Source organism: Equus quagga, unplaced genomic scaffold, assembly GCF_021613505.1.
Source record: "Equus quagga isolate Etosha38 unplaced genomic scaffold, UCLA_HA_Equagga_1.0 153_RagTag, whole genome shotgun sequence".
Classification (NCBI taxonomy): domain Eukaryota; kingdom Metazoa; phylum Chordata; class Mammalia; order Perissodactyla; family Equidae; genus Equus; species Equus quagga.
The window spans coordinates 1595441-1607498 of NW_025796915.1; the positions used below are offsets into that span (position 1 = coordinate 1595441).

The window sequence follows — 12058 nt, forward strand, 5'->3', positions numbered from 1 at the left end:
AGCAGCGCCCTGTTTGTGGCAGGAAGGGTGGGAAGCTGTGGGACTTCTCCACCTTCAGCAAACCTCTAGAAGGATAGGTGCCGGGCAGGAGGGGCGAGAATCTCCAGGAACACACGGCCCCTTTCATGGAGCCAGGCACAGCCGAGTCACGGCGGGCGGACACCAAGGGGCAGGACAGGCCTGGGCACAATCGTTGCTCTGTCCTGGCAGCTCCCAGCCCACACACGCGCACATACACAAACACACAGCCTTACACAAACCCAAAATACACCCCAGCAGCCACCCACACACTTGCACACGTGCAAATACACGTCTCCATAGCCTTGGAGACTCACCTGCGTACCTTATTCCCGACAGAGAAACCCATACGTGTGTCACTCTTCCTGCCCCTCCACTTGTCCTACAGACCCCTTGGGGCATCCTGCCCCCCCCCCCCATGCCACCCAACTACCCAGGCGGCCCAACCAGTGACCCTCTGCACACTCATACTTGAGAGCAGACGGGTAAGGGACCTCCAGGACTAATCTCCACAGACGGGAGTAGGAAGAAGTGCCCATTTTACAGAATGGTGACACTGAAGCCTAACCTGGGCCCCTTCTCCTGGCCCAGAGGGCAGCACACACAGCTGCTGCAGGCCTGAACGAGTGTTTGATGAATCATGGGTCTTTTTGGCCCAGGAGAGGCAAGGGCAGGTCTCCAAGCATGCTGATGCCTCCTCTCCTCCCACTCCCTCTGCACCCCGATCAGGGTGCTGAGCCTGGCTTGGCGCATGCTACTTTTCCCTCTACCCCTCTGTCTTCAACTTTTCCAGAGCCTGCATATCCATGCCTGTCTCGCTTGGCCTCGCTATCCTCTGGGACTGCCCCATTCACTTCCTTCTCTGCTCCTCTATACCAGCCTCACCTCCCGCAGGAAACCCTCTGGGATTGGCTCCTAGCCCATTACTTCTTTATCCTGCATCCCCTCTCCAGCTGCACCCCCCTACCCCAGGACAGGGATTCTGGGTTCTTGCAACTGCAGCCCATCAGAGATGGTAAGAAGGGGCAGAAGAAGATCAGGAGGTAGGGGGAGTGGTGCTGTCAGAGTTTCCAAATCCCTGGCCAACAAGGCCTCAGAGGCCTCTGTTGCTCTGTTGGGGCAAGGGGGCTGCCTGGCCTGTGCGCTCTCAGTGCTCACACAAGGCAGCTTATGTGAGCCCTTTCCTGCCTAGCCCCACAGGAAGTAGCAGGGCCCAGCCCCTCAATGGGCCCATTCAGACCCCAGCTCTCTGGAAAGTACCTCCGCTTCCTGCCACCCTCCCACTCTGGCCTGGAGAATCAGGCCAAACACGCTGCTCCCCTCCCCTGCTGGGAGGGGGCTGGAGGCAGGTGGTTCAGTGGTTAGAGCCAGCCATCTACTTCGGCTCCTGCCTGGTCCAGCCCTGACCATGTCCATGTCCCAGCAGGTTTACACACACCTTTAGCAAAAGGGAATGTGGATGGGTGCGTGGGCTCACTCCCGCACAGGGCAGGGCAATGGGCCCTCTCCCCAGGGGTGGCATGCAGGTAAATGTCTAGCAACAGGCTCTCTGGCAGAGAGGGAGTCCTGATCTGTAGTGTTTGCCTCTTTTCATGGTATAAATATTCTCACTGGGCAACATCACCTGGCTCGCAAAATTCCTGCACATTTAATAGTCAGTTCTTGCCAGCTGCTCTGAGCTCTGGCCTGCCACGGCAGTGGCTCCCTCCTGTGGGGCCACGTGCCCCTACCCTCTGCGCTGTGGCTGCCCTCAGTTCAGTGTGCTGCATTTTGTTCTTAAGAATCAGTCCTTGCAGATAAGCTACCCCCGTGGGTGCCCACCACCTGCCAGTCCCCTGGTCTGCCCCTCCCTGGCACTGTGGTGTGCTGGACTGGCTCAGCCATGCCCACCCAGATGGTTTTGCAATTCTTGTTTGATTCTTTTAGCTTCCCAGACAAAGTTCTGGTGTTGTAACAACAGGAGATAATTAGAGGGGATTCCAGCTCAGTCCAAGGGGAAGAGCATCGTCTTGCTTGGCCATCGCTCCACATAGTGTTGGCTGCCCTTGGGGCATTCAAGTCTCAGGCTCCTCCAGTGGCTAATGCTACTTCCCTAGGCGCATGTCAGCTGACTCAGGCTGGCCGAGGACCAGCACGTATGTGGCTGGTGCCAGATCATCCCTACCAAGGCCAACAGCCTTTACTCGCCCACACAGGCTTTAAGGGAAGCCCAACAGGGATGAATCACTTTTATAACCATTCCTGTCCACCCCGCTCCAGCCCTGGACCTCTGGGAGGCAGAGTCAAAGTTATATTTGGCCCTAATCTCCAAAAAAGGAATGGACCAGAAATTGTGGCAGCAGGTTGGAGGTCAAGGGAAGCTAATTTGGGGAAACTGCCTGGAGGAGGTGGCAACTTAAAAAGAAGAGGTGTCCCAATGTGGGACAAAAGGGGCCTGCACAGTGACCGCTAACCCTGAGAAGCCCCAGACCCGGCCTGCTGCCTTGGGAGGCCCTCTTTGGCCTGACCAGCAGCCCCTCAGCCTCTCCCAGCCCTGTCTTCAGCCTCAGACCCAGGCTTGGAGAACTCAGCTGTTGTCATCCCTGGCTCCCTGGCCATGGTAGAAACAATGGGGGCTGGATCTGACCACTCACTGGGGACCATTAGTATTTCTACAACAGGAAGCAATACCGGGTGATAGAAGAAGTTTTGGCCCATTTTGGGTCTGGCACTGCACGTGGTCTCCATCTGGCCTCAGAGACTTTGCTCCTCAGTGGACTCAGGCCAACAAGCCGCCACTCCCACCCCCAAAGATAGCTGGGAGCATGGCCCAAGAGAGAAGTGGGGATGGGTGGGCTGCCTGTCTTAGGACCACTAGGAGGCGCCAGCCGTGGCGCCAGCCAACCATGGGGGTGGCACACGGCATGGAAAGCATGGCCAGGAACCAAACCGTAGGGGCACTTAGGAGAAGGAATTCTAGCGGGGATCAGTTTGGGGTAGGGCTGGTTCTTCTGAAATTCCATTCCTGGGGTCTCTGACCACCAGGCCAGGTGGTCAGGCCAGTGATGGTTTCCCCTTTGGCCAGGGAGGGGCCAAGCCCAGGCCCAGACCCAGGATGGGGATTTCTCCAGGGCCTAGGGGAGGAGAGCCAGAGCTGCAGAGGCACCTGGCCCCAGGAACCTGTGAGGGGAAGATCTGAGTTGCTTCGAATTGCTGGATCTAGTCTCCTTCAGAGCCAAGGTCTAGGGTGGACACAAAGTGAGGCTGTGCCTTCTGGTGCCAGGACCAAGCAGGTGCTGGCATCTGGCGGAGGCCCACAGGGCAGCGCCATGTAAAACAACTGTGAGGGCACACCAGCATGAGACCCCATCCCTGCAGCCCACCCGTCCACTCTGCAGTACCTTTCCTCCTCCAGGCAAGAGTCTGAGCCTTCACCCCAGCCTCCTCTCTCACAGCCTCCTTCTTCGGTGAAAACCACCTGGAGGTGCCTATGGCCACGGCCCTGACCAGCATAGACCTACAGCTGCAGTTCTCCACGTCCCAGCCCGAAGCCCTCCTTCTCCTGGCGGCAGGCCCGGCTGACCACCTCCTCCTGCAACTCCACTCTGGCCGCCTGCAGGTCAGTGACAGCTCCCTGTTGAACTCCTTCTCTAGCTTTTAATGGCCCCCAACCGGCTGTGTGACCTTGTGCAAGTTGCTTTCACCCTGGGGTCTCAGGTCCTCCACTGTGAGATGGACAGTAGCATCCCAGAGGGTGTGACTCCCTCATGAACTGGCTCTGTTCTCCTACTCTCCAGCCTCACTTCTCACCACAACCCCTAGCTGGCCCTTTTGTCCTCTAGCCGCACAGACTGCTTTCAGTTCCTTGTGGCCTCTTGCTGTCAGGCCTCTGCTCCCTGCACTCCCTCTGCCTGGTGCTTGCTTCATCCACTTCCTGCACCTGCCTACTTCCAGCCTCTCCTTCAAGTCTCAGCGTGGACATCCCTTCCTCCAGAAAACATCCCCCTGACACTCACCTGGGCTGGCTGCCCTCTCCTGTGCTCCAGCTCTGCCTCTGCATCCCTCTGCATGGCATCAATCCCCCTGTATCTCCATTGTCTGTCCATAATGGTAACAACCAGTACGGCTGTAGCTTCCTCATTTTTCCATTTCATCCTTCAAGTCACTAGAGGCTTTTTGGCAAAGAGTCTTCTGGCTCTCTCTTGACGATTTCTCCTAACCATGAAGAGTCTGAGAACCCAAGTTTGGTCTTAGTCCAAACATTGGGGAGACATCTGCTTCTACAGCCCAGTGGGGAGAGGACTGTATGGCCTCGTTACCATCAGTCCATCTGCTGCTGCCATTGCTTCTCACTGCCACAAGGTGTCACTGTTGAACACGGCCTGGTACAGCCTGGCACTGCTGCTTTTCCTCTCTTCCAGGTACAGTGATGTCACACCCCTAGAAAGGTGCTCTGTACTTGGACTCCCAAGCTCACTGTTCTTAGTGCTCTGCTCTTTCAGTTCCCATACTCTGCCATTCTACCATCTGGTTGTGGAAGCACCACACCAGAGCTAGTTCCAGTGTCTGTGTCAGTGAGACAGAACCATGTCCCTCTTCTCTCCCCAAGGATCTCCCCTCACCCCAGGCCAGGGAGCTTTTCTTTGCTAAACCTCCAAAACACAGAGCACCAGGTTGGACTCCCTGTCCCTGAACAGTGATCCTGGCTGCCTCAGAGACCCCAAGGTGTTTTGCCCCACTTAGTGGGACCCATCAGAGGAGTCCCAGGTGCCCATCAATTCAGGGGTGGAATATTCTGAGTTCCAAGGTGGTTTCTCTGGCACATCTCACCCATGGAAGGAGAGGAAGAATAAGAAAATACAGGCTGAATCTCTAGGAAAGCATCTTACTTTATGTCAGTTCTTTGTGGGCAGGGACCACGTGTGATTCACATCAGGGTCCCCAGAGCCCATCCAGGCCTGGTGCAGAGATCACTGGTGAGTGTTTGGGGGATGATAAAGAGGTGGCAAGAAAGAGAGAGGGGTGGCATGAGAAGCCCTTGTCCTAGGCCCTCTGCTCTGGGGACCCCAAGTGTAGGGGACCAACTATGCTCTTACAGCAGAATGATGGATTCAAATTGCTGCCCCCTTCCCCCATGTACCCATCTCTCCACAGGTCAGACTTGTCCTAGGCCAGGAGGAGCTGAGGCTGCAGACCCTGGCAGGGACGCTGCTGAGCGACTCCGTCCTCCACACCGTGGGGCTGACTGTGTCAGACAACTGGGCCTCGTTGTCAGTTGATGGGCTCCTGAACGCCTCAGCCCCAGTCGCAGGAGGCCCCCTGGAGGTCCCCTATGGGCTCTTCATAGGGGGCACTGGGAGCCTTGGCCTGCCCTACCTAAGGGGAGCCAGCCGACCCCTGAGGGGTTGCCTCCATGCAGCCACCCTCAACGGCCGCAGCCTCCTCCGGCCACTAACCGCAGACGTGCATGAAGGCTGTGCTGAAGAGTTTTCTGCCAGTGATGACGTGGCCCTGGGCTTCTCTGGGCCCCACTCGCTGGCTGCCTTCCCTGCCTGGGGCACCCAGGATGAAGGCACCCTGGAGTTTACACTCACCACACGGAGCCGGCAAGCACCCCTGGCTTTCCAGGCAGGGGGCCGGCGTGGGGACTTCATCTATGTGGACATATTTGAGGGCCACCTGCGGGCTGTGATTGAGAAGGGCCAGGGTACCGTGTTACTCCACAACAGTATGCATGTAGCCGATGGGCAGCCCCATGAGGTCAGTGTCCACGTGGATGCCAACCGGCTGGAAATATCTGTGGACCAGTACCCGACACGTACTTCCAACCGTGGGGTCCTCAGCTACCTGGAACCACGCGGCAGTCTCCTCCTCGGGGGGCTGGACGCAGAGGCCTCTCGCCACCTCCAGGAACACCGCCTGGGCCTGGCACCAGGAGCTGCCAACATCTCCCTACTGGGCTGCATGGAGGACCTCAGCGTCAATGGCCAGAGGCAGGGGCTCCGGGAAGCCTTGCTGACTCGCAACATGGCAGCTGGCTGCAGGCTTGAGGAGGACGAGTACGAGGAGGATGCCTACGGGCCATATGAAGCTTTCTCCACCCTGGCGCCTGAGGCTTGGCCGGCCATGGAGCTGCCTGAGCCCTGCATGCCAGAACCAGGACTGCCTCCTGTCTTCGCCAACTTCACCCAACTGCTGACCATCAGCCCGCTGGTGGTGGCCGAAGGTGGCGCAGCCTGGCTCGAGTGGCGGCACGTGCAGCCCACGCTGGACCTGAGCGAGGCAGAGCTGCGCAAATCCCAGGTGCTGTTCAGTGTGAGCCACGGGGCACGGCATGGTGAGCTAGAGCTGGACATCCCGGGCGCCCAGGCGCGGAAGATGTTTACCCTCCTGGATGTGGTGAACCGCAAGGCCCGCTTTGTCCACGATGGCTCTGAGGACACCTCCGACCAGCTGGTGCTGGAGGTGTCGGTGACCGCTCGGGGGCCTGTGCCCTCCTGCCTTCGGAGGGGCCAGACTTACCTTCTGCCTGTCCAGGTCAACCCTGTCAATGACCCGCCCCGTGTCATCTTCCCGCACGGCAGCGTCATGGTGATCCTGGAACACACTCAGAAGCCACTGGGGCCTGAGGTGTTCCAGGCCTACGACCCAGACTCGGCCTGCGAGGGCCTCACCTTCCAGCTGCTCGGCGCCGCCGGCGGCCTCCCAGTGGAGCGCCGAGACCAGCCCGGGGAGCCAGCGACCGAGTTCTCCTGCCGGGAGCTGGAGGCGGGCAGCCTCGTCTACATCCACCGTGGGGGCCCCACGCGGGACCTAACGTTCCGGGTTAGCGACGGGCTGCAGGCCAGCCCTCCAGCCACGCTGAAGGTGGTGGCTGTCCGGCCAGCCATTCAGGTCCGCCACAACACAGGGCTGCACCTGGCCCAGGGCTCCGCTGCACCTGTCTTGCCCGCCAACCTGTCGGTGGAGACAAATGCTGTGGGGCAGGATGTGAGCGTGCTGTTCCGAGTCACCGGGGCCCTGCAGTTTGGGGAGCTGCAGAAGCAGGGGGCCGGCGGGGCAGAGGGTGCCGAGTGGCGGGCCACACAGGCGTTCCACCAGCGGGATGTGGAGCAGGGCCGCGTGAGGTACCTGAGCACCGACCCGGAGCACCACACCGAGGACACTGTGGAGAACCTGGCCTTGGAGGTGCAGGTGGGCCAGGAAACCCTGAGCAATCTGTCCTTCCCCGTGACGGTCCAGAGAGCCACAGTGTGGCTGCTGCGGCTAGAACCGCTACACACTCAGAACACCCGGCAGGAGGCCCTCACCACAGCCCACCTGGAGGCCACCCTGGAGGAGGTGGGCCCGAGCCCCACCCTCTTCCACTATGAGGTGGTTCAGGCCCCCAAGAAGGGTAATCTTCGGCTACAGGGCACGCGGCTGTCAGACGGTCAGGGCTTCACCCAGGATGACCTGCAGGCTGGTCGGGTAACCTATGGGGCCACAGCACGTGCCTCAGAGACAGTCGAGGACGTCTTCCGTTTCCGTGTCACAGCTCCACCACATTTCTCCCCACTCTACACCTTCCCCATCCACATCAGGGGTGACCCAGATGCTCCTGTCCTCACCAACGTCCTCCTCTCGGTGCCTGAGGGTGGCGAGGGCATCCTCTCTGCTGACCACCTCTTTGTCAAAAGTCTCAACAGTGCCAGCTACCTCTATGAGGTCATGGAGCGGCCCCGCCATGGGAGGCTGGCATGGCGGGGGTCACAGGACAAGGCCATCATGGTGACATCCTTCACCAATGAAGACCTGCTGCATGGCCAGCTGGTCTACCAGCATGACGACTCGGAGACCACAGAAGATGACATCCCATTTGTGGCTACCCGCCAGGGCGAAGGCAGTGGTGGCATGGCCTGGGAGGAGGTACGAGGCGTCTTCCGTGTGGCCATCCAGCCCGTGAATGACCACGCCCCCGTGCAGACTATTAACCGTGTCTTCCACGTAGCCCGGGGTGGGTCGCGGCTGCTGACTACAGACGACGTGGCCTTCAGCGATGCCGACTCAGGCTTTGCTGATGCTCAGCTGGTGCTGACCCGCAAGGACCTCCTCTTCGGCAGCATTGTGGCTGTGGATGAGCCCACGCGGCCCATCTACCGCTTCACCCAGGAGGACCTCAGGAAGAGGCGAGTCCTCTTCGTGCACTCAGGGGCTGACCGTGGCTGGATCCAGCTACAGGTGTCCGACGGGCAGCACCAGGCCACCGCACTGCTCGAAGTGCAGGCCTCAGAGCCCTACCTCCGTGTGGCCAATGGCTCCAACCTAGTGGTCCCTCAGGGAGGCCAGAGCACCATCGACACAGCTGTGCTCCACCTGGACACCAACCTAGACATTCGCAATGGGGATGAGGTCCACTACCATGTCACGGCCGGCCCACGCTGGGGACAGCTGCTCCGGGCCGGCCAGCCTGCCACAGCCTTCTCCCAGCAGGACCTAGTGGATGGGGCCATTCTCTACAGCCACAATGGCAGCCTCAGCCCCCGTGATACCCTCGCCTTCTCCGTGGAGGCAGGGCCTGTGCACACAGATGCCACCCTACAAGTGACCATTGCCCTGGAAGGACCACTGGCCCCCCTGCACCTGGTCCAGCACAAAAAGATCTATGTTTTCCAGGGGGAGGCAGCTGAGATCAGAAGGGACCAGCTGGAGGTAAAGGGCTGGGGTGTGAGCAGGGTCACGGGCCAGATGAAGGGGGCCTTTCCCTCCAGCCTTCATGCTGTGCGTGCTTGGACATTTTGGGCTGTGCCTGTGGTGACTCCTGGGTCAGGTGTGAGCACGTGCCTTAGGCGTGCACCTGTACATGTGTGTGTTGTGTGCCTGAGGGTTTCTGGGGAGTCTTGTACATATAACTGCCTGTGAGTGGTGTGTGCCTCCACATGTCTTGTGCCTGTGTGTACATGCTGTGACTAACCGTGCAGATTCCTAGGCCCCACCCAGACAACAGAATATCTGAAGTGGAGCCTGAGAATCTGTATTTTAATAACGATAAGTTCTCTGGAGGGTTTTCATGGGTACAGACTTTGAGGACTATAGGCCTTGGAGGCAGGCTTGGCTGCCCCTGCAGGTTCCCATGCGTTCAGCTCTTTTTCCAGACTTTAGACCAGGACTCAGGGTCTGGAGAGGGCTACTGACCCCCCAGGAACCTCACAGAGCAACTACAGGCTGTCCAGCAGGCCTACTGACTTGCTGTGTGACCTCAACAAGTCCCTTGCCCTCTCTGGGCCTTATTCTCCTCACTGCCGATTTCTGAGCCTCTTGTGGTTCTGGCTGTGGACTTTTGGGCAGATTGTGACTAAACATGTCTCGCATCAGGAAGGCTTCGCCCTGCAGGAGGCAGCATTTGAGTTAGGCTTAGAAGAGTCTGGGGTTTCAATAGCAGAGAAGTGGGGACAGTATTCCAGACAGAGGGAGCAGTTCAGGCAAAGGCACAGAATCAGGAATGTGAGTTTGGGGGCAGTGTGTAGCCCTTTGTGGCTGGACCATCAGGTGAGGGGGCACCCAGTGGCCCTTGGACTGGACCTGGGTCTGCCAGCTCCATAGAGCCTAGAGTCTAGGAGTCTGTGCCTCTAAGAGGGATAGGGCACCCTCTGGTGGTGAAGGATGGCAATTGCGGGGGCATTCTCTGTGTGTATGTGCGCATGCGTGTCTAGGTGTAGGACGTACATGTGTGTCTCTGTCCACACATCAGTGTGTGGTGAGATTGTATGTCTGTGTCACTGACTCTGAGGATTTGTGATTATGTGTTCTGAGGGAATGTGTGTCTCAGAGGCCAGGACAGCCTTCCTCTGTGACCCCCGTGAGTACCTGTGACCCTCTGTTAACCAGGCAGCCCAGGAGGCAGTGCTGCCGGCAGACATTGTGTTCTCGGTGAAGACCCCACCAAGTGCTGGCTATCTGGTGACATTGTCTCACGGCACCACGGCAGCCGAGGCACCCAGCCTGGACCCCGTGCAGAGCTTCTCTCAGGAGGCGGTGGATGAGGGCAGAGTCCTGTACCTGCACTCCCGCCCAGAGGCCTGGAGTGATACCTTCTCCCTGGATGTGGCCTCAGGCCTAGGTACCCCCCTCGAAGGAGTCCTCATGGAGCTGGAGGTGCTGCCTGCTGCCATCCCACTGGAGGCACAGAACTTCAGCGTCCCCGAGGGCGGCACCCGCACCCTGGCCCCCCCGCTGCTCCGCATCATTGGGCCCTACTTCCCCACACTGCCAGGCCTCAACCTGCAAGTGCTTGAGCCACCCCAGCATGGGGTCCTGCAGAGAGAGGAAGGACCTCAAGACAGGACCCTCGGCACCTTCTCCTGGAGAGAGGTATGACTGTCAGGGAGGCCCTGGGGTTTCAGCCCAGCTCTGGGGGCAGAGTAGGGGGAGCCCCAGGGCCTCCCAGTCTGGGGGTATGTACTTAGAGGAGGCATGGAGCCCACATTTATGGAGCACCTCTGCTTTAGATACCTCATCTCATTCCTTCTTCACTGGGCAGACAGAAATGATTGTCCCTATCTCCTTCACCCCTTCCTTCCTTCACTCGGGGAGAAATGATTGCCCTCATTTCCAGAGGAGTCAGTTTCCTCCCGCACCCAAAGGCAGGTCATGAAGACCCACGGTGAGTCTCAGGCCTGCTGAGGCCTGACCTGCAGCCCTGGGCCTGCCCACAGGTGGAACAGCAGCTGATCCGCTATGTGCATGATGGGAGCGAGACACTGACAGACAGCTTTGTCCTGGTAGCTAATGCCTCGGAAATAGGCCGCCAGAGCCATCCTGTGGGCTTCACCATCACCATCCTGCCTGTCAACGACCAACCCCCCATCCTCACCACAAACACAGGCCTGCAGGTAAGCGCATTCTAGGACCACCTCCCACCTCTTCTCCCAGAGAGAGGCCCAGCACATAGCTCCCCCGAGCCTCAGTTTCCTCCTCTGTAACATGGGGGCTCTGCCATGTGCCTCACTAGGTTTTTGGGAAGAGAGAAGAGCTATTATACTGAAAATAGAACACAGGTGTGAGGCTTTGTTATTGGACACTTATAAGTGCAGTAGGCAGCCTTGTGAATGGCCACACTTGGCCCTGCTCTTCCCTGACTCACCCTCAGCAGGAGGCTTTTTCTATAGCTCAGGACCAGAACTCATGAAGAAAGTTTTCAAGCCTTTAAGGATGGACTCCAGGTGGGGAACAGTTAAGCTCCCCACTTCCTCCCCCAGAAAGTGAAGGCCACAGACTGGATCCCCAAGCCCCTGCCCCTTATACCACTGCGGAGCAGCAGTGCCCCCATTCAGCAGAGGTGGAGGTTGCGACCCAGATAGAGGTGACAGAACTTCTTCACAGTCACAAAAGTAGTTACTGGTATAACAGTAAGGGCGTGGCTTGACCGAGGCCACACAGCAAGATAGCAGATGGGCAGGACCTTGAACGCTGACTTCTAGGGTGTGCACTCTAGGTCAGCAGGAGCCGTGGAAGGCTTCACAAGGGGGCTGATTTGGGCTGTCTGTGACATGGGGCACTAGGCATCTTTGGTGGTATAGGATGTGCCTGTGGGAAGCAGCCCAGTGGTGGAGAGGCCTATGGAGGGTACAGGCTAAGGGCTGCCCTGAGACCACAAGCGGGTGGTGCTGTGTGGCAGCTTGGCCACCAGGGGGTGCTATCCACCGTGTTTGTGCCAGAAGCCTCGCTAAAGCCCTGCCCTCGTAATTTGCAGCCCTCCTTCCAGACCTGCGGCTGGGGTCCTCCTGGGGCTCTGGGAGGGAGCACAGGAATCCAAGAGGGCTGTTTTCCAGATATAGAATCCCCTCCCCAATACTGCCCACAAGTTGCTGACCCAGCAGGATGTATAATAGGACCCTGGGAACAGGATCCTGCCATGCTGGCAGGTGACAGGCCTGAGGGGATCTCCCCTTCACTCTGAGCATGGGGAGGGGCTGCTCACACCCAGGCATCCCTCACCCATCTGCTTGGGGCTCAGGCCTGCACTGGAAACACCTGGGCCTTCATCCCAGTGCTGCTTCCATGCTGCGGGATGACAGCCAGC

General features: G+C 58.8%; 1 protein-coding gene across 1 annotated transcript in view; it reads left to right on the top strand.

Moving 5' to 3' along the window:
* Positions 1-12058, top strand: part of LOC124233095 (chondroitin sulfate proteoglycan 4) — a 35301-nt gene that overhangs the window by 15350 nt on the left and 7893 nt on the right. The window contains exons 2-5 of the mRNA XM_046650205.1: positions 3453-3616; positions 5152-8688; positions 9865-10347; positions 10692-10868. Of these exons, the coding sequence (XP_046506161.1) occupies positions 3453-3616; positions 5152-8688; positions 9865-10347; positions 10692-10868 (4361 nt within the window). The remainder of the gene's footprint in view (positions 1-3452; positions 3617-5151; positions 8689-9864; positions 10348-10691; positions 10869-12058) is intronic.